The sequence below is a fragment of the Dysidea avara genome, chromosome 2 (assembly GCF_963678975.1).
Source record: "Dysidea avara chromosome 2, odDysAvar1.4, whole genome shotgun sequence".
NCBI classification, from domain to species: Eukaryota; Metazoa; Porifera; class Demospongiae; order Dictyoceratida; family Dysideidae; genus Dysidea; species Dysidea avara.
Window position 1 is genome coordinate 5,386,254 of NC_089273.1, and position 22,539 is coordinate 5,408,792.

At 37.5% G+C, this 22,539-nt stretch overlaps 2 protein-coding genes across 2 annotated transcripts; one reads left to right on the forward strand and one right to left on the reverse strand.

Moving 5' to 3' along the window:
• The first annotated feature begins 9,306 nt into the window (after positions 1-9,306).
• LOC136246489 (ATP-dependent DNA helicase RecQ-like) lies at positions 9,307-10,926 on the forward strand. Its single transcript, XM_066037971.1, has 3 exons — positions 9,307-9,699; positions 9,754-10,036; positions 10,086-10,926. Exons 1-3 carry the CDS (start codon positions 9,447-9,449, stop codon positions 10,639-10,641), a joined length of 1,092 nt encoding a protein of 363 aa, XP_065894043.1. The 5' UTR covers positions 9,307-9,446; the 3' UTR covers positions 10,642-10,926.
• On the reverse strand, positions 10,898-15,186 carry LOC136246488 (uncharacterized). The gene is made up of 7 exons (XM_066037970.1): positions 14,513-15,186; positions 13,975-14,409; positions 13,796-13,927; positions 12,868-13,745; positions 12,498-12,600; positions 12,163-12,444; positions 10,898-12,116 (listed from the first exon to the last, which is right to left on the reverse strand). Exons 1-7 carry the CDS (start codon positions 15,035-15,037, stop codon positions 11,016-11,018), a joined length of 3,456 nt encoding a protein of 1,151 aa, XP_065894042.1. The 5' UTR covers positions 15,038-15,186; the 3' UTR covers positions 10,898-11,015.
• Between the last annotated feature and the right edge of the window lie 7,353 nt (positions 15,187-22,539).

The following is a 22,539-nucleotide window of genomic DNA, read 5'->3' on the forward strand; positions in this document are numbered from 1 at the left end:
TGATTACCTAGAAGAACGAGTTAAGCTACTACAAATGATATAAAGCTGACGGGAGTGCTGGCTTAAAGGAGCTGAAAAGCCTCTAAAAGATCGATATACTCTAATAGAACGCTCAAATACTCTATTAGAGCAGTCAGATCGTTTCATGTTAAAAATCTGCAGCCAACATCACGGATTTAACTGCATGATTATCTACAATTCTGAAACTTGTACATCTTATATATACCAATGTATCTTCTTCAAGTCTTTGAGTATTATTATCTACCCAACTTAGTAGCTATACAGCAGTTACAGCATATTATTATAATACACTATTCTAATAATTAAATACACTTGAATTATTACTGTAGATAGCTATTCTAATTCTGCTATAACTATTATGGATAGAAAAATAATGTGTAAGGTGGAATACTTCATATATGGCTATTAATAATTCGGACAAAACTACATATAGCAGCACCTTGAAAACTAAGTGACTAGCCACAGATATATACTGAATGAGAATAATTATAGAATAATAGGCTGGATACAAGAATAATAAAAAGAATAATAGGAGAATTTTTTGGGAAATTCTGGAAAGAATAATAGGTAAAATTTTGAGCATAATAGGCTCAGGCCTATATATTGTTCCATTCTACAACTATTTATTGATCTAACAAGACTAGTACAGATTACGATAGGAATTAAAGAACTTGTAAATGATTTGCTATATGGTAACTGTACAATTGTAAATCAACTTTCATAATGTTCCTTTAATAGTGTTTAGTGGTAGAACTCCAAGGTCATTCAACAAAATTGACTAAAACTTTGGAAGATCTATATGATTGTAATAACAGAAAAACAATTAAGGAATGTGTGAACATGGTAAGTTTTCACTCGGCCAATCGCATACTCTTGTTTGTGTATGTGTGTGTGTGTGTGTGTGTGTGTGTGTGTGTGTGTGTGTATGTGTGTGTTTGGGATGCACCGATTTTGCCGGCAAATTTTTTGGAAAAATACGTTGGTAAAAGCAAAGAGCAAAATGCTGGAAAAATAGGTGGAAAATTGGAAAAATGGGCACCAAGGAATGGCAGCTTAGCACATTTTGTATGAAAAAGATGGAGATACTCTAATAGAACAGTCACTATGTACAAAATATTCTAATAGAGCAGTCACACATGCTTGCAACCTTGAGATACTGTAATTAATTTTTACTGATGCTCAGCAAAACAGAAAAAACCCAAGTAAAATATTGAGCAAAATAGGTGAAAAATAAAAGAATTGCTGGAAAGAAAAATAGGTGGAAAAAAAGCGAAATAGGCTCATCCCTAGTGTGTTTGTGTGTGTGTGTGTGTGTGTGTGTTGTGTGTGTGTGTGTGTGTGTGTGTGTGTGTGTGTGTGTGTGTGTGTGTGTGTGTGTGTGTGTGTGTGTGTGTGTGTGTGTGTGTGTGTGTGTGTGTGTGTGTGTGTAATGATATCAATGGTAAATGATAATATGATATGAAATCACTAATATCTAGTTAATGTCAGACAAAATACTAACCAGTAAAAATTAACAGTTTCAATATCAACCAAACAGTCCTGGTCAGTCACCGTAGTATACTAACATAATCATCATTAATGGCCCTGGGTACAATACTGATCTGTGTGCCTCTCATACTGCTAAACTGCTAAATGATAATGTAATTAATTGAAACCTACTTCCTGAAAACCATCTATCATTTCCTGCCTGCCTGATACCCAGTGTTGGGACAGTTACTTTTTAGTTACATATTACTTGCTACAGAACTATTTTAGTTACAGTTACATATTACCCAAAAAAATAAAGTAACTATTACTTACTTTGTGTCCACAGCCTTACGTTGTCAAATGTAAAACTACCACTTTATCATGCAACATGATTTCATTGTTGAGCAATGTGCAAATCTTGGTTATAAATAAGAAGCTGGTGAATAAGCTTCATTCAGTAGGCTTCATTACTTCCTTGTGGCTAGGCATTACTCAGTGGATTACTAATGAGATTAGCAACTTCATTACTTGTAGTAATAATATGACGTAATATTAGACTTGGTACAGTAACTATAGTACTTAGGTGATGCGTTACATTTATAAGTAAAGTAACTTGAGTTATATTAAATGTTTTTATAGCGTATTTCATTATAATTACTTAGTTACCACAAAAGTAATAGTATTATGCAACGCATTATTCCCTACACTGCTGATACCTTCAGGTAAGTGGAATAACTAAGTTGATCATTTCACTGTTAGACATCATCTTGGCTAAACAGCTGCCATTTGGCAGCATGCCATCAGAGCTATGAACCTGATAACAAATTCAAAAACAGTTAATTGCATAATTGGTAACCAATATATAACTGGCAGTTAACTGGCTATGGTTTCTGTGTAATACAGTGGTATTGGCAGACATAATCAGGGGCGGATCCAGAGTTTGGAAAGAGGGGGGGCACCTTTCTGAAAAACAGTTGAAGACCAAAAAAACTTGCTGAAAACCAGTTGAAGACCAAAAAAAAAAAAAAAGGTCACGACAATAATAGCTAGTTATCCTTACCAATTATATCTGATCACGTCTGTTATGTAAAATAGAATCCTATTTATAGCTTCATAGGTAAGCTACACTGCCTCATGAACATTGTGACTGCTTTATTAGAGTAATTGACTGCTCTATTAGAGTATCTCGATCTTGTATGCAATTTCTTGAAGGGGGGGGGCATTTGCCCCAAACGCCCCATCCTGGATCCGCCACTGATAATGATACTCAACATGTCTGCTGGAAGCTTTAGGGTGGTAACAAAGTGACCATCAACATCTTGTCTTACAATAACAGTTATTACAATCATATATTTACACATGCTTTGAGATTATGTTATGATGTTAACATTTGTCAGCAGGGGTAATTAATGTTATGCTTTACCAAGTGGGTGGGAAGAACCAGTTTAAAGGCTTCTTAACCAGGTAATTGGCTTACCTAGACAATACTGGTTAATAACTGGTTTTTGCATACCTATTCACAACACTACTTACCATATTGGTATGTAAAATAAATACATCATGTGCTTACCATTTTCTTAACGGCATTCAGAGACTTGTGTGTGCTGCCATCATTAAGTACGGTAGTACTTAATGGTAGGGATCGTCAAGGTTCACGATTTCCCGCCAAAAAATTACGTACCAAAAGCAGACTTGCAAAACCATCTCAGCAATTCAGCAGTATTGTATTACAAAAGTGAAGCACGATTTCGCCTTCAAAACGACACGAAATACATCGTATGAGTTTACAAGAATTTAAAAAAAAATTCTATCTGATCGAATTTTCTAGTGACTGACTCCCTAACTGATGCCTTCAGCCAGGCCTAGCGGGAAGATGGCAACAGCTACAGTCCTACTTCTTGCATGAAAACGGCTCGCTTTGCCTATAGATTAAACGTTTCCTACACCAATAGAAATACAATCCTTGTGCTAGGGTCTTACCTTTCATCGTTCTTTAATGTCGCCACCGTCCTGGATTCACTACAGGTAGTGTTAATAACTCCACAAATGGCTTCAATGTACGGCGCCGTCCGTTTCAATAAGAGTGCTCGCTAAATAGAGTAATCATAATCTTCGCGGTAAAATATTCGAATACACGTGGTTGAAAGTTCGAAGTTGATTTTGAGCAGGAAGAGCGAGCTGTTCACAATCGGGAAGCTTTGTACATGTAAGTGAATATATTTAGCGACTTATATCTTTTGTTTCTGGCAAAGTTAACCGGCAAAATTAATATTGCTTGCATTTGTAAACGCATTTCTTTGCTGTAAACAACATATCTACCTCAAGTATTTGAGCGATATTAGAAATAATTCGTAGCAAAATAGCGTTAGCTAAGGGTATTGTGGTTATTATTGCTTTGTGTGTTTTCTCTGAGGCAATATTGGGTGCGGCAATGCCTTCGAAGGAAGCGGCACGGAAGTGTAGAAAGAAGGAGAATAACAGGGCATACTATGAAGCTCATACAGAGTCTATACTCTCACAGAGAAAGGACAAGTACTGTAAAAGCAGTGAATGCCGATCACAGCGTCATGCTAATGAGTACTACAAAAATGTAACAGCATTGCGTGAGAAATCAGCTGAAGCCACCAAAACATCATTTAACAAAGATTTGGAAAAGTCTCGCATTGAGTCAGCGGAAAGGCAAAGGGAATACTACCATCAAGACTTGGAAAAGTAACTTTAGTGTCCTGTATAATAGAAACTGCATGCACATAAAAGATAAGATTCATGCAATGTTTGTAAGAAGTACACAAACAAGTGGAACAAAAAATTAGGAATTTTCAATATGAGTAGGGATCAAAGTAATAAAAAGTACTGAAACAAGAGAGATTATCTACCACCTGAAGTCATGCTAGTACACATGTAATCGCTACTTCAGTTGCCAAGATAATTATGTGTGTACTAGCATGACTTCAGGTGGTAGATAATCTCTCTTGTTTCAGTACTTTTTATTACTTTGATCCCTACTCATATTGAAAATTCCTAATTTTTTGTTCCACTTGTTGGTATATAAGAGCCACTAAGTCAGTGAAACCAATTAACCACTATAATTCATGTTTGTCTAGTGTTTATACAATCATATTCAACTAGCACTGGTACCCGCCCTATGGTGCAGGACTGTTTACAATGTCATGCTGCACTAAGTTTAATCTTGTACTGTCTAGTGACAAAAACTCCTTGGAAACCCAAGTATAAAACATCACTTGTCTATACTTTAACTTAGTTTACTGTTGGTACCTGCTTCATAATGCAGCACTTTCCAAATGGCATATGTTATGTGCTAAATGTGCAGAGCCATTTCCACATTAACTAAGCAATGAGTACCATGCATTAAACATCAGTGCCATTCATGTTACTATGTAGCATGCATGGTGATGTCACTTTTAAAGAACATGAGCTGTGTGTAGCTAAGCCAGGGGCGGATCTAGGATTTATAAAAGGGGGGGGGGGGGGGGCTAACTCAAGGTACTAATCTCTTTGGGTAGAAGTCTTCCCAGCATGCAAAGCATGGTGGAACTAGGGGGGTCTGGGGGCATGCCCCCCCCAGGAAATTTTTGAAAAATAGATGCTAAAATGCTGCATTTGGAGACATTTCCACATAAAATTCATAATATTTTCTGTCTGTAGATATTTCATATACTGCCTTTAGATTATAGGTATGGCTCTTTAAAACATTTTGCTAATGGAAAAGTTTGGGTAGGTACAGACAACCAAATACATGATGCATCCCTCTCACAATTGCACAACACTAAATAGGTGCATGTTAGAATAATAATGTTGAACGTGGAAAATTTTGAAATTTAAACAATACAAGATTGAATCTGAGAGCATTTTCAATGGAAATTGTGTACCTGAATTAAGTATTGCCATACATATTAACTACACAAGTGGATGAATGAAGCCCTTTAAACAAACCAATGCACTTCATTGTATGTATAGGTGCAGGCAGATTTGGAAAAATTCCATAACAGAACCAACTATATGTTTCCAGTGAATGTTCTATTAGAGTAGTTAGCTGACTGCTCTATTAGAGTATCTCGATCTTGTACACCTCCAAAGCTGATCAGGATCCTTGTTGCATAAACTTTAGCATAAATCCACTGATAATACCTTGGAAAGATGTTTATAAGGTGGTTTTATGAGTATTATTAGTGATCATATAATTATGCTAAGACAAAATTTCATTATAATACTCAGCATATTGATCAAGTAAAGCCTAAATATGAAGGGGGGGGGGGGGGGGGCTTCAGCCCCCAAAGCTCCCCCCCCCTGGATCCGCCCCTGTAAGCCTTGTACTATCTCACATGATTACCACAAAGGTGCAAAGTTTAAATGCAGTGTTAGCAGTAACTATCATACAGGCTATACATTTAATGGCACTGTCAAGGGCATAGCCAGCCAGTATTTGATGGCTGGGCATAACATCGACTTAACTACACACACAAGAAACACGCTCACTTTCATGTGAGACATTATCAAAGAAAAATATTAAAAAGTGTATGCACACAAGGCCTACAGTTACCTATGCTATAGTGTAAATAAATGCTGCTTACATGCATGCAAACATTTACTAGCTATATTATTAATCATTACAGGTAGTTTATAAAGCTAAACAGCCTGTTACACCTGATCAACAGGTAAAAGTACAATAGACTAATTACATACACATATACATAGTGTTAGATATGCTATTGTATTAAAGTTGTAGGGCAGGTATCCGCCATAGCTGAGTATCACATGACATCAAACTTCCGAACCTACAAGAACCAATAATGTAAATAGTTCATCACATATTTACTACAATCAACTGGCAGTATAGTTTACAGACCAACCCACTGCTTGAAGGTTCTTAGTTTACTAATTTGTTAAGATGCCTTACTGTAGTTATACTGATAGTAAAGTGTCAGTAAACTTAAGTATATGGAACATAATTATTTTACTAAGTTTTAAACTCTCAGTAAAACATCAGTGAATGCGGGTTTACTGAAAAACTACTAAAATAACAAACAATTAACTGTTCCATATACTGGGGATATACCACCGTAGTAAACTAAGATACTTCAAGCAGTGACCACCATGGCATTATGAAATGCTTTTTCAATTAAATGCCACATGGCCCCAATTGAAGGCCGGGGCGCTAATTTATGAAATATAACACAACTATAAGTATGCAAAGAAATCTTCGACCCTGCAGACTTACAGCAGCCAATGTACATTTTGCTTGAACCTGGTCTAAATCACAACTCGGTTAATCAGTACAATTTGTGCACGTGATGCTTTATAATGACTTGACTTTACTCCATTTATTTACATATGCTATTATTGTTATCTAATCCAAAACAGCCAAGCTGTAAAAAAAGAGTGCGGCCCTGAGAAAAGCTATGGTGAAAAAAGATGTGAAATCCAAGGTGGCGGCCAAGAAATGGCTGTGATGATAGGTTAATGGTAAAAACTTTAACAACAAGAATTCAGGTGAATTTGGTGCCGCTTGGTCTTGGCACAAAATTCACCTGAATTGTCGTTAATAAAATTTTTACCATTAACCTACCATCACAGCCATTTCTTGGCCGCCACCTTGGATTTCACATCTTTTTTTGCCAGTCTTTCTCAGGGCTGCATTCTTTTTTTACAGCTTGGCTGTTTTGGATTAGATTTCACTTCTTTTTGTATTTGTATACCATAGGCCGGCTTTAGGGCTATTTAACCTACCATTTTTTTTTTTACCACAGGAAGAAGAAAAGATGAAGCAGGGTGATTTCTTTGTAGCTGAACTCTCTACAAGGTGATCCTTCTAGATAATCTCTCTACCGGATGACTTGTTTGTAGCTGAACTCTTTACAGGGTGATTTGTTTGTAGCTGAACTCTCTACAAGGTAACTTCTTTTAGCTGATCTTTGTACAGGGTAATTTGTTTGTAGCTGAATTCTCTACAGGGCGATTTGCTTGCAGCTGAACTATCTACATGGTAGTTTCTTTGTAGATGAACTCTCCACAATGTAACTTCTTCTAGCCGAACTCTCTACAGTGTGACTCGTTTCTAGCTCATCTCTCTACAAGGTGACTTGTTTCTAGCTGAACTCTCTACAAGGTGATCTGTTCATAGTGGAACTTTCTACTGGGTGATTTGTTTGCAGCTGAACTCTCTACATGATGGTTTGTTTATAGCTGAACTCTCTATTAGATACCTTCTTCTAGCTGATTTGACTACAAGGTGACTTTTTTGTAGCTGAATTCTCTACAGGATAACTTGCAATGTAATATAATTAAGTAAATTAATAACGCAGCTGAGTGTTTTATTAGGGTGACTGTTCTATTAGAGTATCTCGATCTCGCATTTGCTACACGTAGTTGCCTTTCGAATCATAACTCAGTGATTTGTAACCGATTCCTCTATACTACTGCAAGGACTTTCTATGATGATTATTCCAGCTACATACTGATTTTCAGCTCGTTGCTCTAAGCGGTTTGCCTGGTAGACACCAAAACTAATAATTTTTTTGTTCATAAAAATCGATCGCGTAATTTTGACACAGGTTGGGTTTTGTGTCATATCTCATGGTCTTTATCCCAATTCCTTTTTAAACCACAAAAAGGCACTCCTACGATGGTTGCTCCATCTACATATCAATTTTTAACTGATTCCTCCAAGGGATTTACCCTGTAGGCGTGACAGACCTTCGACCTTATTTTACACAAATAATCGGTCATAACTCCGTGAATGTTCATCGGATTTCTACCGAAGTTGGTACGGAGATCCGCCTTAATGAGCCCTTTAAGTGTGCCAGATTGCAGCCCAATCCGATCACATATTCGGGTTTTATGGCGAATTTTGCGAAGTGTGCGAAATTGAAAATGAAGAAGAAAAAAAACGAAGAAATTAAAACGAAATTTTGTTTGCTCGTATCTCGGACATGGCTGGAGCGCATTTCTTCACATTTGGTATGCAGACTCCCCTAACTGGGCGGCACGTCTCTAAGCAAATTTGGTTCCAATCGGATTAGGGATCACAGAGCTACATAGGTGTGAAAATTGCGTTTTCTTTCTTCCAGTTAGCTAATATGCTTACGGTGTGGCGCGCCGGCTTCTTGGTCCGCACGACACACTACCGTTTGTCTTGATCTACGTAAAAGAGTACGTTTTCCTGTTTTCTTTCATCAGCAGTAAGGTAGACTAGTCTCGCGTAACCAGACCCTTTTCTTTCTTTTGTGTGGGGGCGGGGAAAGAAAAGGGTCTGGTGAACATAGCATAGGATCGTCGTTGGGTTATCCCGAGATTGTGGGGATTCTACTGCGCAGCTTCCGAATTGTTGATTGGCACGAATGACGTAATATTTTCGTTGACAATGCTATGCTATGTTTACCAGACCCTTTTCTTTCCCGCCCCCACACAAAAGAAAGAAAAGGGTCTGGCTACGCGAGACTAAGGTAGGCTATACGGTACTTTCCTTATAAAAAAACGCTTGACAAGTCCACTGAAACGAAATCTTTTGCTGCCAGCACCATCCACACTGAATCCTACTGACGATTATCACTCCCTGTGACTCAGAGATACAGTACCACGACTGTAGTGTACCACACTTTGGCTCCATTTTAAATTTTGAATTTAAACCGTGCTAAGGATTGTGGCACGTGCGTCTATTTTTTTTCTGCGTCTATTATAGGACTTCCCAAGAGATTTTCCGTGTAATGGATCACGTAATATACCATCTAGTCTCGCGTGGCCAGACCGCTATTTCAGCGCAGGGGCTTATCGATTAAAGATTATAAGCGCCCGCGCAGAAAAGGGTCTGGTCCAGTTCGCATAGGCAAGTCGTCCTCAGCACCTTCGTCAACACTTGGAGTGCTGATCATGGGCACGTCATCTGACATTTACAATTATCCAATAACTTGTCCCATGCGCTTGTATTTGAAAGCGTAATAATGGCGGGTAGTGTGCAAGAGACCGTGACAGAATCTCCTGTGATGGAACGAGTAACAGAACCGGCGGAAAAATCTATCGATGATTCGATTACGCGGGCTTTAGAAGCAATGTCACTTAATCCACTGAAGCCTAAACAGTTGGAAGCAGTCCGTACTTTTATGTCTGGGAGAGACACGTTTGTGTCGCTCCCAACTGGTTACGGAAAATCTGTTATCTATGCTATTCTTCCACTTGCATTTGATTATTTTTTGGGTATGTATGCAGCAAATTTTTATAGTTGACTTACCATTATTCTGTGTTCAACAGGAAGATCTGGTAGCCTTGCTGTTGTTGTTAGCCCCTTAACCTCACTAATGATGGACCAGAGACAGAGATTCGCACCTACGGGGATATCAGTTGAGTTTGTTGGAGAGGCTCAGACAGATAATGATGCATGTACCAAAGTCGTGAATGGTGAGGTGCAGCTAGTATATATCAGCCCAGAAAGTATGTTGAATACCAAGCGATACTGGCACATGTTTCAAAGCGACTCATACCAAAATAGAATGATAGCATTTGTAGTGGATGAGGCACATTGTGTAAAGATGTGGTAAGTTTCATCTTATTAATTGAATGCTATTCTATTCTGTGACTTCCAGGGGTGATAACTTCCGTGTAGCCTTTGCAAAGCTAGGAACACTACGCAGTATTTTACCAACTAGTGTCAATGTGATGGCTTTGACAGCTACTGCAACTCAAGAAATTTTGAAATGCGTTGAAAATCGTCTTGACTTGAAGGATGTAGTACTTATTGGGATACACTCAGGAAGGCCTAACATTAAGTTCATTGTCAAACCATCAATTGACGTAAATGAGCTGGCTGCCATAGTTTCTGCTGAACTTGTTGAGTTACGAACCAATACACCAAAAACAGTTCTGTTTTGCAGATCACACTTGCAGTGTGTTAAACTATTGGTTGAATTGAAGAAACTCTTGAAAGACAAAATTACTGAACCACCCGGCATGCCAGTAACAAATATTCACTACAGGCTCATTGATAATTTCACATCAGGATCAAAGACAGAGGCGAGAGAGGTAATCCTGCAAGAATTTTGTAAAAGGGATACCAGTCTCAGGTTGATCATAGCAACCAATGCATTTGGACTAGGGGTTGATTGTGCCGACATTACCAGAATCATACACTGGAAGAATTAGCACAAGAAACAGGGAGGGCTGGTAGAGATGGGTCTCATTCAGAAGCTATTTTATACAAGAAGTCCGGTAAACATACTTCAAGAGCAATGAAAACTTATGTTGGGAATGTTTCAGTCTGTCGGAGAAAATTATTATTTCAAGGTTTCCTTTTTGGCTCAGACAATAGTTGCTCAATTACTGCTTGCTGTTGTTGTGATCTTTGTGCTCCACTTTGTAATTGCCATAATTGTACTATGTAGCGCACTGCACAATCATGTAATTTTACTGTAAAGTATTAAAATCAAAATTTCATGGAAAAAAAAATTACACAGTATGTACATAGTTTAGATAGCAGAGAAAGTCTTTGCATGTACTAGCATGAGGCACTCCTGGTATTAGTGTATGTATGTATTTGCATTGATGATTTTTTCTTTTATCCAGTCAGTAATTTTATCCCAATTGACATCCAGAAGCAACGGCTGTTGCTTGTAGCTACTGTAGTTCTGTGCATTGTCATCACAGCATGTCCTTTCATTCTTTAACAGACGTACAATAGCATCCAAGTCTTTTTTAAACGATGGATATGTGTGATATTCCTTATTGACTGATATAGACAGTTCCTTTTCAAACTGGGAGCAAACATGGCTCACTGGACCAAGTGATTTGGCCACCCTCTGAATAGCACTTGGGTAAATATTCGAGCCAGCACTTCTTATACATCCTTTTAGCTGTTTATTTAAATGCTCCATATGTAGATCACATGGAACGTTGTGACCAGGTTTGCCATGAGTGTTGATCGTCCTACTCCACTTCAGTTCACACAATTTACAGGGTGAGAGTAATAGTGACTGCAAAGTCAAATTGAATGCTTCTTTGGGATAGTTGTGGTGGTTTTCTAATTTAAAAACCAACAACAAAAACTTCCAATATAACAATATTCGAGTACCGTCTCCTTCTTTAACGGCATCGTGAAAACCATGCCACAACAATCCAAGTGTAAATAGGTCGATAGTATACAAATTAGCAGTTGACAGGGACGGTATGTCACCAGACCCACCAACTGTCACAGAGCCAGGGTCTGTTGTGGAACTAGTAACTGTTGTAGACATTGAAGCAGAAGCTGGTACGGTAACAAGATTCATAATGGATGCTGTGGAGGTTGTGGAACCAGGAACTGTTGTGGAATCATCATCTGTGGAGGGAGAATTAGCTGTTGCAGGACCAGGAGCTGTTTCATTACTTGTTAATAAAGTTATTTTGACCCACTTTGACACAATTGCCTTAGCCGTTTCTACACAGGATTGACTCTGGGAATTGATGGTTTTGGCTGCAGTAATGACATATCCACTGAGTACTACTAATAAAAAATCTTCAAAAGCCTTCATGTTCTTTGAAGGATCTGCTCCAACTGACGATCGACTTAACAAATTTCTTAGCTGGTACAACGTTCCTTTGTCACAAGATGAATTTGTTGAGTATAGTCTGTCCCAGATCACCTGCATTCGATGAGGTAATATCAACAAATACGCAATAGTTACTAACCTTAACTAGGGTCATTCTTGCGTGCCAATCTGCTATTGCAGGAACAAAACCTTCTAATCTATCGATCGATAGATTATGAAAAGATCGCAACACCATAGCACCCCTGGTTCTCTCTACTGTCATCTGGTCTCCATAAAACAACAATGGCACTAGTCTAGGGTATCCTGAATTTTCATTGGAAGAATTGCTGCCTTCCTGTGGAACGTATTGACTCAAGCTTCCCACTATATGGCACATGTCTCCTAGGTTTGCCTCATTCTTTAAAATGACACCGAGAGGAACCTAAATAATTTAATAGTAATAATTATTTTATTGTGTTCAGTGTGTGACCATACCACATTGGACTGCCGAGACATTTCTTCAGAGTGCTCTGAGAGTATATGCCAAGTTACCATGTCAATCTGATCTTTGTATTGTGGCATGTGTCTCACAAGAATCCTGCAAAGATATAATACACATCACCTACATCAGAAGTACACACTAAACTTATACTATCAACCAATGCAACAGTTCCAGATACTATACAGTGGGTTATTTCTTAGGTATTTTTATTTTTTATGAAGAAAAATTTCTGATAAATGGCAAGATTTTCCCACTCAAATTTTATGAAGAAAATTTCTGATAAATGTCCCACTCAAAAAAAATTGCTATGTGGTATAAATTCTTTGCAACATTTATGTTCTGCAAAGGGCTAATAATATGTACCTTGACGTAAGGATTTCAAAATCACGCATCAAATTATCAAGATCTTCTTGGGTTGGTAAAAAACTCTCAACAGATAGAACAGCTGAAGGCTTGGCATCAGATAATGAAGAAACATCAACACGGTTCTTAGCTGCGTATGAGTGAAAATAATGCAATGACTTGGTCTGTCGATCTTGCCTTTGGTAACTTGGTCGAAAGTTCTTATCTATATTATCACCAATTATTGTAAAGCCAAGTGGACCACTTTCACTGTTAGTATCATGGGATGGCTGCAAGGTCGAACATGGTGAAGAGACAACATTTAATGGTCTTTGTAGCATGGTGTCATCTGTTGATGCATTGCTTCTCAATGGCTGATTTGGACAAATTGAGTCAGTACGGTTGCAGTGGGTGTTGCTATTGTCCATTAGCAGACAATCAACATTGCTGACTGACACTAGGGAAGGACTCTCTGCAGTAATGTCAACATTGCTGGCTGACACTGGGGAAGGATTCTGACCTTGCAATGTGGCAGTGTCCATTACAATGCAATTAGAATCACTGGCTGACACTAGAGAAGGATTCTGACCTTGTACCATGGTAGTGTCCATTACAATGCAATCAACATCACTAGCTGACACTAGGGAAGGACTCTCCGCAGTAGTGTCGACATTGCTGGCTGATGTTAGGTAGGGGTTCTGGACTTGAACCATGGGTATTTCACCCTTAGTTGGCATAGTAGTTGCAACCTCCTCTTCCTCCTCCTCACCATCAGAAAAGAAAGACACATCACTAGGGGCACCAATGCTTTCTGTGTCACTGCCACCACCATCACCATCATCAAACAACTCAGCAATCTCGTCCATCCAATCAAATTGCATACCAACATTCTCTGTTTCCTATAAAAATTGATCGGTAACCATATCATGCAAATTTTTAATTAAGTAACCTTAAACACTTCTTTCATCTCATTGGCCCATTCTTTTACTGGTACATCATGCTTTCCAGTGAGTTGATCAATGATCTCATAAGTGGAAGATGGTGACATGCAGATCATGAGTGGCTGAAAGTACTGGTACATCTACGGTAAAAATTTAAACACAGTGTAAATCAATAAGCACAGAATACCTGTTTGCTAGCAGCATTCCCATAAAATAGCACTGAAATCATTCGTTGCATTAGGCTCATGTGCTTGCAATTCTTCTTAAGGAGCATGCATATGACAAAAGTAATGAAGATGTTGCTAGCTTGAGGTAATATCTGCCTCATAAATCCAATGAGCCATGGCATTCTTGCAACAAATTCGAGCCATAATGCATTCCAGCTGAAGTTGTTTAATTCATCGTGCTTGCTTCTTAGTATTGATGGTTGATTGGTAGAACAAATATTCAATATTTCATATTTCACTTTCCCTGCGACTGCATTTAACGAATGTCTATTTGATAGATTGACAACACCTGTAGCAGCAGATTTGAATCGTTTCATTGCACATGACTTCACAACATCTCCTCTATTTGGTGTCATCTTCATATTCCTTAAACCAGATTTGAAATCAATTGTAACCTACACAATACCAAACAGACTGGCTAAATTAATTGCACTCCAAATCAATTTAGGATACACAACAGTATAAACAAGAGATCAACAACATACATTTGCGACTCACAAACACGTCAGGTTTTTCATCCTGATCATGACAAGCTATCCGACGAGACTTCTGAGAAGGATCGCGATGTGGAGTTTGATGATTATCACCAGATGACTCAGCAATGCCTCCGCCTTCTACCCTCTCCACCTGGGCCTCTACTGGTGCACTCTCTGTTGGTACCTCTTCAGACTCTGATAGAACCCTTTTCCTCGATTCAAGGCTTGGGCAGAGTACAGAGAGGTATTGTAGTACATTACTGATGCATCCGTTTAAATCTGTCTCTAGTCGTCTTGTTCTCTTCAGGAGTCTGCTGCAAGTAGCACAAAGGGAAGCGTCTGGATCATTCAGTTCCGAAATAAACGAGTAGTCAAGTCTTGGATGCTTCTTCTTTAAAATGGGAAATAGGATAGCTTTCTCATTTTTACAAGCGGCACCATGAAAACGCTTTCGAGTACTATTGTTACTTTCAGTTTGTAATTTCTTCAAGCACAGACAACACTTAATCTCCTGATCTCGTGGCTTGGCTTTCCTCATTCCCGCCATTTCGCTTCAGAGAACTTACCGAATGTACGCTCATATGCGACATTCAAACGGGTTGGCCAATGACGTAGTGATCGTTGTGATGACGTGGCCCCAATCAACACCCAACACCACGTTGTTGATTCTGTGAACGACTTGCCTATGCGAACTGGACCAGACCCTTTTCTGCGCGGGCGCTTATAATCTTTAATCGATAAGCCCCTGCGCTGAAATAGCGGTCTGGCCACGCGAGACTATATACCATCTATCTCGATCCCTTCTTCGAAGTCATGGTTCAACAAATGAGGTACTTGTTTACGTTTTACAGTATCAAAGTAGGGTGGTTTTGTGTGCTGCTGTGAATCCTCGCTTGAATCTTAAGCTACTTGTGATGGTTGCAGGGGCGGATCCGGGGGGGGGGGGCTTTGGGGGCTGAAGCCCCCCTTCACTTTAAGGCTTTACTTGATCACTATGCTGAGTATTATAATGAAAATTTGTCTTAGCATACTTATATGATCACTAATAATACAAATACTCATAAAACCACTTTATAAACATCTTTCCAAGGTATTATCAGTGGATCTATGCTAAAGTTTATGTAACAAGAACCCAGATCAGCATTGGATGTGTACAAGATCGAGATACTCTAATAGAGCAGTCAGCTAACTACTCTAATAGAACATTCAATGGAAGCGTATAGATGGTCCTGTCAAGAGTACATAATAATAGAAGAGGAGGAGAGTGTCTAACTCTCAATATAATCCATACAAACACACTGTGCTCAAACCCTCCTACTTCAATCCATGAAACTTCTAGTAATAAATCAGTACCTTTAAGTGAACAGAAGACTGTTGATATTTCCTAATTGAAGCAGTAGAAGTGCTACAGCCTCCTTCATAGAGCAAGCCATTTGTCACCTTTGGTGGCTATAGTTGATTGCGCAAGGTCTGAGCACAGTGAGTTTGGTGAATCCACTGAAGTTAGACACTCTCCTCCCTACTCTATTATTATGTACTCTTGGTTCTGTTATGGAATTTTTCCAAATCCACCTATACATACAATGAGGTGAATTGGTCTGTTTAAAGGGCTTCATTCATTCGGGTACACATTTTCCATTAAAAATGCTCTCAGATTCAATCTTGTATTGTTTAAATTTCAAAATTTTCCACTTTCAACATTATTATTCTCACATGCACCTATTCAGTGTTGTAAAATTGTGAGAGGGTGCATCATGTACTTGGTTGTCTGTACCTACCCAAACTTTTCCATTAACAAAATGCTTCAGAGAGCTATACCTATAAGCTAAAGGCAGTATATAAAATATCTACAGGCAGAAAATATTATGAAGTGTATGTGGAAATGTCTCCAAATTGCAGTATTTTAGCATCTATTTTTCAAGAATTTCCTGGGGGGGAGGGGGGCATACCTCAGACCACCCTAAGCATGCTGAGAAGTGTGCTTCGCACACCTCTATCCAAGAGATTACATTGCTTGAAGTTTCTTAGTTTACTAAGAGTGGCATATCTCCTCCAGTATATGAAACAGTTAATTGTTTGGTATTTTAGTAGTTTTTCAGTTAACCCGCATTCACTGAGAGTTTAAAACTTAGTAAAACAATTACGTTCCATATACATAAAGTTACTGACATTTTACTATCAGTATAACTGGGTACAACTACAGTAAAGTAGCTTAACAAATCAGTAAATTAAGAATCTTCAAGTAGTGTTAGTACCTTGAGTTAGCCTCCCTTTTATAAATGCTAGATCCGCCCCTGGGTTGAGCAAAAGTTTGTGATGGTTGGGCAAGAAACTGTCATGGTTACGCCCCTGGTCACCATTTGAGATTCTATATGACATTTGACTTACTGACCACGAATTTTAAAGAAATGAATTTGTACCTAATATAGTATGTAGCATCGGTATACATTGCCCTACAACACTGGTATGGTGCAGGAGTTTCACATGCATGTTATGCATTCAAGTAAAGTGATAGATTGTTTTTAATTGATACCTGTGCATTCCTTATACATGCCATTAGTTACACTATTAACTTAATGATATTCATATTAAAGATTTCAGTGGCCAGCACTGAAGGTCTGACAGCAACACGTGTTGCAGCCTTTGGATTACACCTATAAACATACTTATAAACACACTATGTACATGCATCCATCATGTACTTACCATTATTCTCTTATCTATTTGTTGCTGATTGGTGAGACCCTTCTCATTTTGATCATTATTAATTTTGTAATGCTACTAACGGGTTTAACATAGCTGAAATTGAAGTAAAATGGTCACTTCTAGTATACTTGATTTCTGTCATAACCGCATTCAGAGACTTTTGTGTGTGTGTGTGTGTGTGTTGTGTGTGTGTGTGTGTGTGTGTGTGTGTGTTGCCACTGGTAAGAGCCACAAAGTTAGTGAAACTAATTAATCACTAATTCACCATGGTGTACAGTTAATACCATTATATTCAATATGGTAGTTAAGAAGCACTAAATGATCACTACCTCAATCAGTTATATCACAACTTCTGAAACTTCTGTTTGGTTCTTCTGTCACTATATAGTAACTGTACAATTGTAAATCAACTTCCATAATGTTCCTATAATAGTGTTTAGTGGTAGAACTCGAAGTTCATTCAACAAAATTGATTGAAACCTTAGAAAATCTATAGTACTGTATATGTTTAAAGGCAATAAAAGAATGTGTGAACATGGTGGGATTTCACTCAGCCAATCAATACTCTTGTTTATATGTAAGTGTGTTTGTGCATATGTGTGTGAGTGTGGGTATACTGATATCAATGGTAAATGATAATATGACATCACTAATATCTAGTTAGTGTCAGACAAAACACTAATCAGTCAAAATTAACAGTTTCAATATCAACCAAACAGTCCTGGTCAGTCACTCACTATGATGTACTAACATGATCATCTTTAAATTATTAATTAAGGCTTTACAGCACACATGCTGATTCTGCTGAAGGTCTGTAGGACACCTGGTCCTATAAGCTCCATGTTGTCACCATTAGACATCTGACCCATTTCAAACCCTCACTGTGATCTATGAGGCATTAACACAGCCACAAGAGTCTTCATCACAATATATGTAATACTATACAATAGGGATTATAAATGTAGAGGTTTGTACTTTCTTACAAAAAAAACATTAACCAGAAAACAACTTCACAATATCATCATGATGGCATCTTGGGCTGCGTTAGTTAGGTAGAATGTCGCCCAAACTTGTCTTCAAGTTGGAAAAATGCTTCCAATAAGTTGCTATGGAACTTTCTTTACTAAACAGAATTTTTTTTCTACTGTAACTCATTTCCTGCCTGTCTCACGACTGTCTGATACCTTCAGACAATTAGAATTGCTACATCAATAATTTCACTGTTATATATACATCACTTAATTTGGCCTGACGTGTGCCTTTTGGCAGCTTACCACACTATGTACATGCATCCATCATGTACTTACCATTATTCCCTTATCTATCTGTTGGTGATTGGTGAGACCCCTCTCATTTTGTCCATTATTTGTAATGCTAATAACTGAAATTGAAGTGAAATGGCCACTTCTCTTGCCATGTTATAAATTCTTTTGTAAAGTACAGGTACTTGATTTCTGCCATGACTGCATCCAGAGACTTGTGTATGTTGCCACTGGTAAGAGCCACAAAGTGAGTGAAACTAATTAACCACCAATTTATGGTGGTCTACAGTTACAACAACATGGTATTTAAGAAGTACTAAATAATTACTACCTCAATCAGTTACATAGTATCGTAAATTCTGAAACTTCTGTTTGGATTTTTGTGTAACCTCAAAGAATATGAAAATTATAATTACTTCTTTGGACCCAATATTTATGATATTTCACTTTCACACTAGACCACTTAACTCCATGTTATCATAGTTGTAATTATTTTGTGATCATTTCAATTGTTTTTTCTCAGTCTGATGTACCAGTAACTTAATATCAAACTTTGATTGTTATTATAGTGATATGTTTTCATTATGCTATGGTTTAAGTGTATTGTGCCTTTCCACAACTGTTTATTGATCTAACAAGACTAGTACAGATTATGACAGGAGTTTAGGCTTGAGTCTATTATGCTCCAAATTTTTCCTATTACGCTTTTGGCATTTCTCCAATTTTCTGCCTATTATGCTTGTCTTTATGCTTTTCAGAAATACATTATGCTTTCATTGTGTGTTTTTCTTTGTACAGAGAAGTTTTTCATAATGTTATGGTAGAATGTAAATGGAGAAGTTTCACTTCAACTGCAACATACAAATAATACACTAGCTTGAAAAGGGGATGTGCTCCATAGTTAATAGGCATATTAGAGCAAGGGGGTAGTCTGCCAGAGGCTACAGACATGACATTTTATTGTCTATTATCTTTGTAGTTTTGTATGCAATTAATTATGTATAAAACATTATGCATGGTTTCTGATTGATCTTCTGAGTTCTAACAATTGGTATTCAAAGGACAGCATCTGCTTATAATATGTGACCTGCGTTTGCAAAGAACATATTGTCCTCCTGTATGGAGATAAACACTTAAATGGTTCTCATTCTCTCTGTTGCATGCGATGGCTGTTCTATTAGAGTGTTTGATTGTTCTATTAGAGAATCTCAATCTTTTTGACATATCTTCCTGGTTTGATCTTAACCCCAGTAGATCCGCAGAGACTTCACTAGTTTATGTCCAGAAATTCACTAGCTATATTGTAACTATCATCAGAGCTTCTATTGTATTGTCTTCCAATGGAGCTTCCAATAATCATAATCATCATATCATATTTTATCCAAAATCAGACTATGAGATTCATTATATAATACCAAATTCATTGATTGAAGCTTAGCTAAACTGCTTTTCCATGCCTTGGTATATACTAGTTGGCACGTGACTACGTGTGTCCTATAAAACTCAAACCCACAATGAAAAGCAACCATTCCTCGCCATCGAGTGTAAACCTTAAAACCTGCAGTGCATTTTTGTACTCGTTGTCAGAAATCGTGTTGACCATTCAAAACAGGTTAGCCCTTGACTTTGTGACTGTTATAGCAGAAGTTATACTTATTTGGCAGAATTTTCCCATTATGCTCCTAATTATGCTCCATTATGCTTTACGCTTTTCATCCCCTATTATGCCAAACATTATGCCGGCATAATCAATGCAAGCCTAGTACATTTGGAGTTATGGCAACAGAAAGCAAGAAGAGCAAAACTACTGATTTGTACCATGCCGGCCTCTAAAAAGAGTAAATAATTACAAGCAATTCTTAGGTGTTTTTAAATTTTTTTTTTACAAGTGCAACAGGCTACAGATTTGGGGCTTGTGTCATTCATGAACTGAGATAAACCTATGCATCAAGGTACAACTTTTGGCCTATATCACCAATGAAATTAAGGCAAGAAGGCTACTTAGAAACAGCAATGATAAACCTACGTTTTACTGAAAGTAAACAGTTAACACACATACATAACTCACATTTTGCTTTATGGTACAAAAACACAACAAAGATATTCTTTCTGACCATGAAGAGGTAAATGCAGGGGTTATTAGATAAGTTCAATTAGGTCTTCTATCATTGTTTACTGAAGTGATAATGTACTTAAAATTGTATTTATTGAATGTATTATTTATGTACCTTTATTTCAAAAACAGAACTATGCAAACTATTTGGGTATTTGCTGAGTTACATTTGATTATTTCAGGTACCTATTGATCATGAATTGCTGAGAATTTATCTTTATAGCTAGCAGCATTGTATGGTAAGCAATGTGCAAGTTACATTCCATGCATGGTGGTTTTAGATACTCTATCACTGCTTGAAGGTTCTTAGTTTACTAATTTGTTAAGATGCCTTACTGTAGATATGCTGATAGTAAAGTGTCAGTAGACTTAAGTATATGGAACATAATTATTTTACTAAGTTTTAAACTCTCAGTAAAACATCAGTGAATGCGGGTTTACTGAAAAACTACTAAAATAACAAACAATTAACTGTTCCATGTACTGGGGATATACCACTGTAGTAAACTAAGATACTTCAAGCAGTGTATGTTACTGTATTAAGCTACATAGTAATGTACTACGTACTATCATTAATGTAATACACCCACAACAGGGGCGGATCCAGAGTTTAGAAAGGGGGGGGGGGGGCACCTTGCTGAAAGAAGTTGAAGAGCAAAAAAGAAAAAAAGAATGGTCACAACAATAATAGCTAGTTACCCATTACCAAATATATTATATCATGTATGTTATGTAAAATAAAATCGTATTTATAGCTTCATAAGTAAGTTGCACTGCCTCATGAACATTGTGACTGCTTTATTAGAGTAATTGACTGCTCTATTAGAGTATCTCGATCTTGTATGCAATTTCTTGAAGGGAGGGGGGGCATTTGCCCCAAATGCCCCATCCTGGATCCACCATTGCACAACATGATCACCCCAGTCACTAACCTAAAAGGGAAGTAAATTTCTTCCACAATAACAGCATATACATACAAACAGACATTTCACAATATTATCATAATGTACCGTACCAGGTGAGTGAAGGTGTTCACCAATAAGAATAGGCATGCGTACATTATGCCAAAATAATTTTTGGAATAATCGGTAGTAAAAAGAATCAGGAATAATTCTGGAATAATAGGGCGATCTTCCAGAATAGTGAATTAGAATTTACATATTTTTGTGTAATATCACAGAAAACATTTGTAAAGGAACATCCACAATCATTGCTAACACAAAATCGGGTACAGATCAAGATACTCTAATAGAGCAGTCACTTATCCTAATAGAACAGTCAGACAAGTTTAGTTGTGAGTGCTCTATTAAAGTATCTAGATCTTTAGGTATAATTTTTATGCTTGCAAGTGGTTATATTTTCAGCTGCAGAAGAATATCCATTTGACTTTTACAATTCCAGGAATTAGTTGGGAATGGAATATTTGGGAATAATTTTGGGAATAATAGGTGAATAAAAAAATTGCCAGAAAGAATAATTGGTAATTTAAAAAGCATAATGTACTCAAGCCTAAATAAGAACATTGACAATGTGATAACCGCCACTGCCATTAACTTGATAGCAACTTACTACAGTACTTGATTCTGTGAGAGATTGTGTTTGAGTGGGTCAGCTTTATTACAATCAACCACTTGTTGTAATATAGGACTGTTAGCAACTAATTCAGAAGTGACTAGAGGACTAAATCGTTCAAGACTTGATCCATGACTATCATGGGAGTAGTTATATGGTAATGGTGAGGTGTGATGACATCATTAACTGGTGTTACCATTGAGGAAATGAGCTCTCTATTTTACTACTGTCACCTAATTGTGTCATGCATGTCATGTGTGTTAATTTGCTTATGTAGACGTAAACAAGACTGTCATTAATAATTTTATTCATTTAAAATTCCTTCATACAGTATGTGTATGTGCTAGTGACTACAGGGCTAAAACTATACCTTGGTTGATTTTCAATTCATGGTGA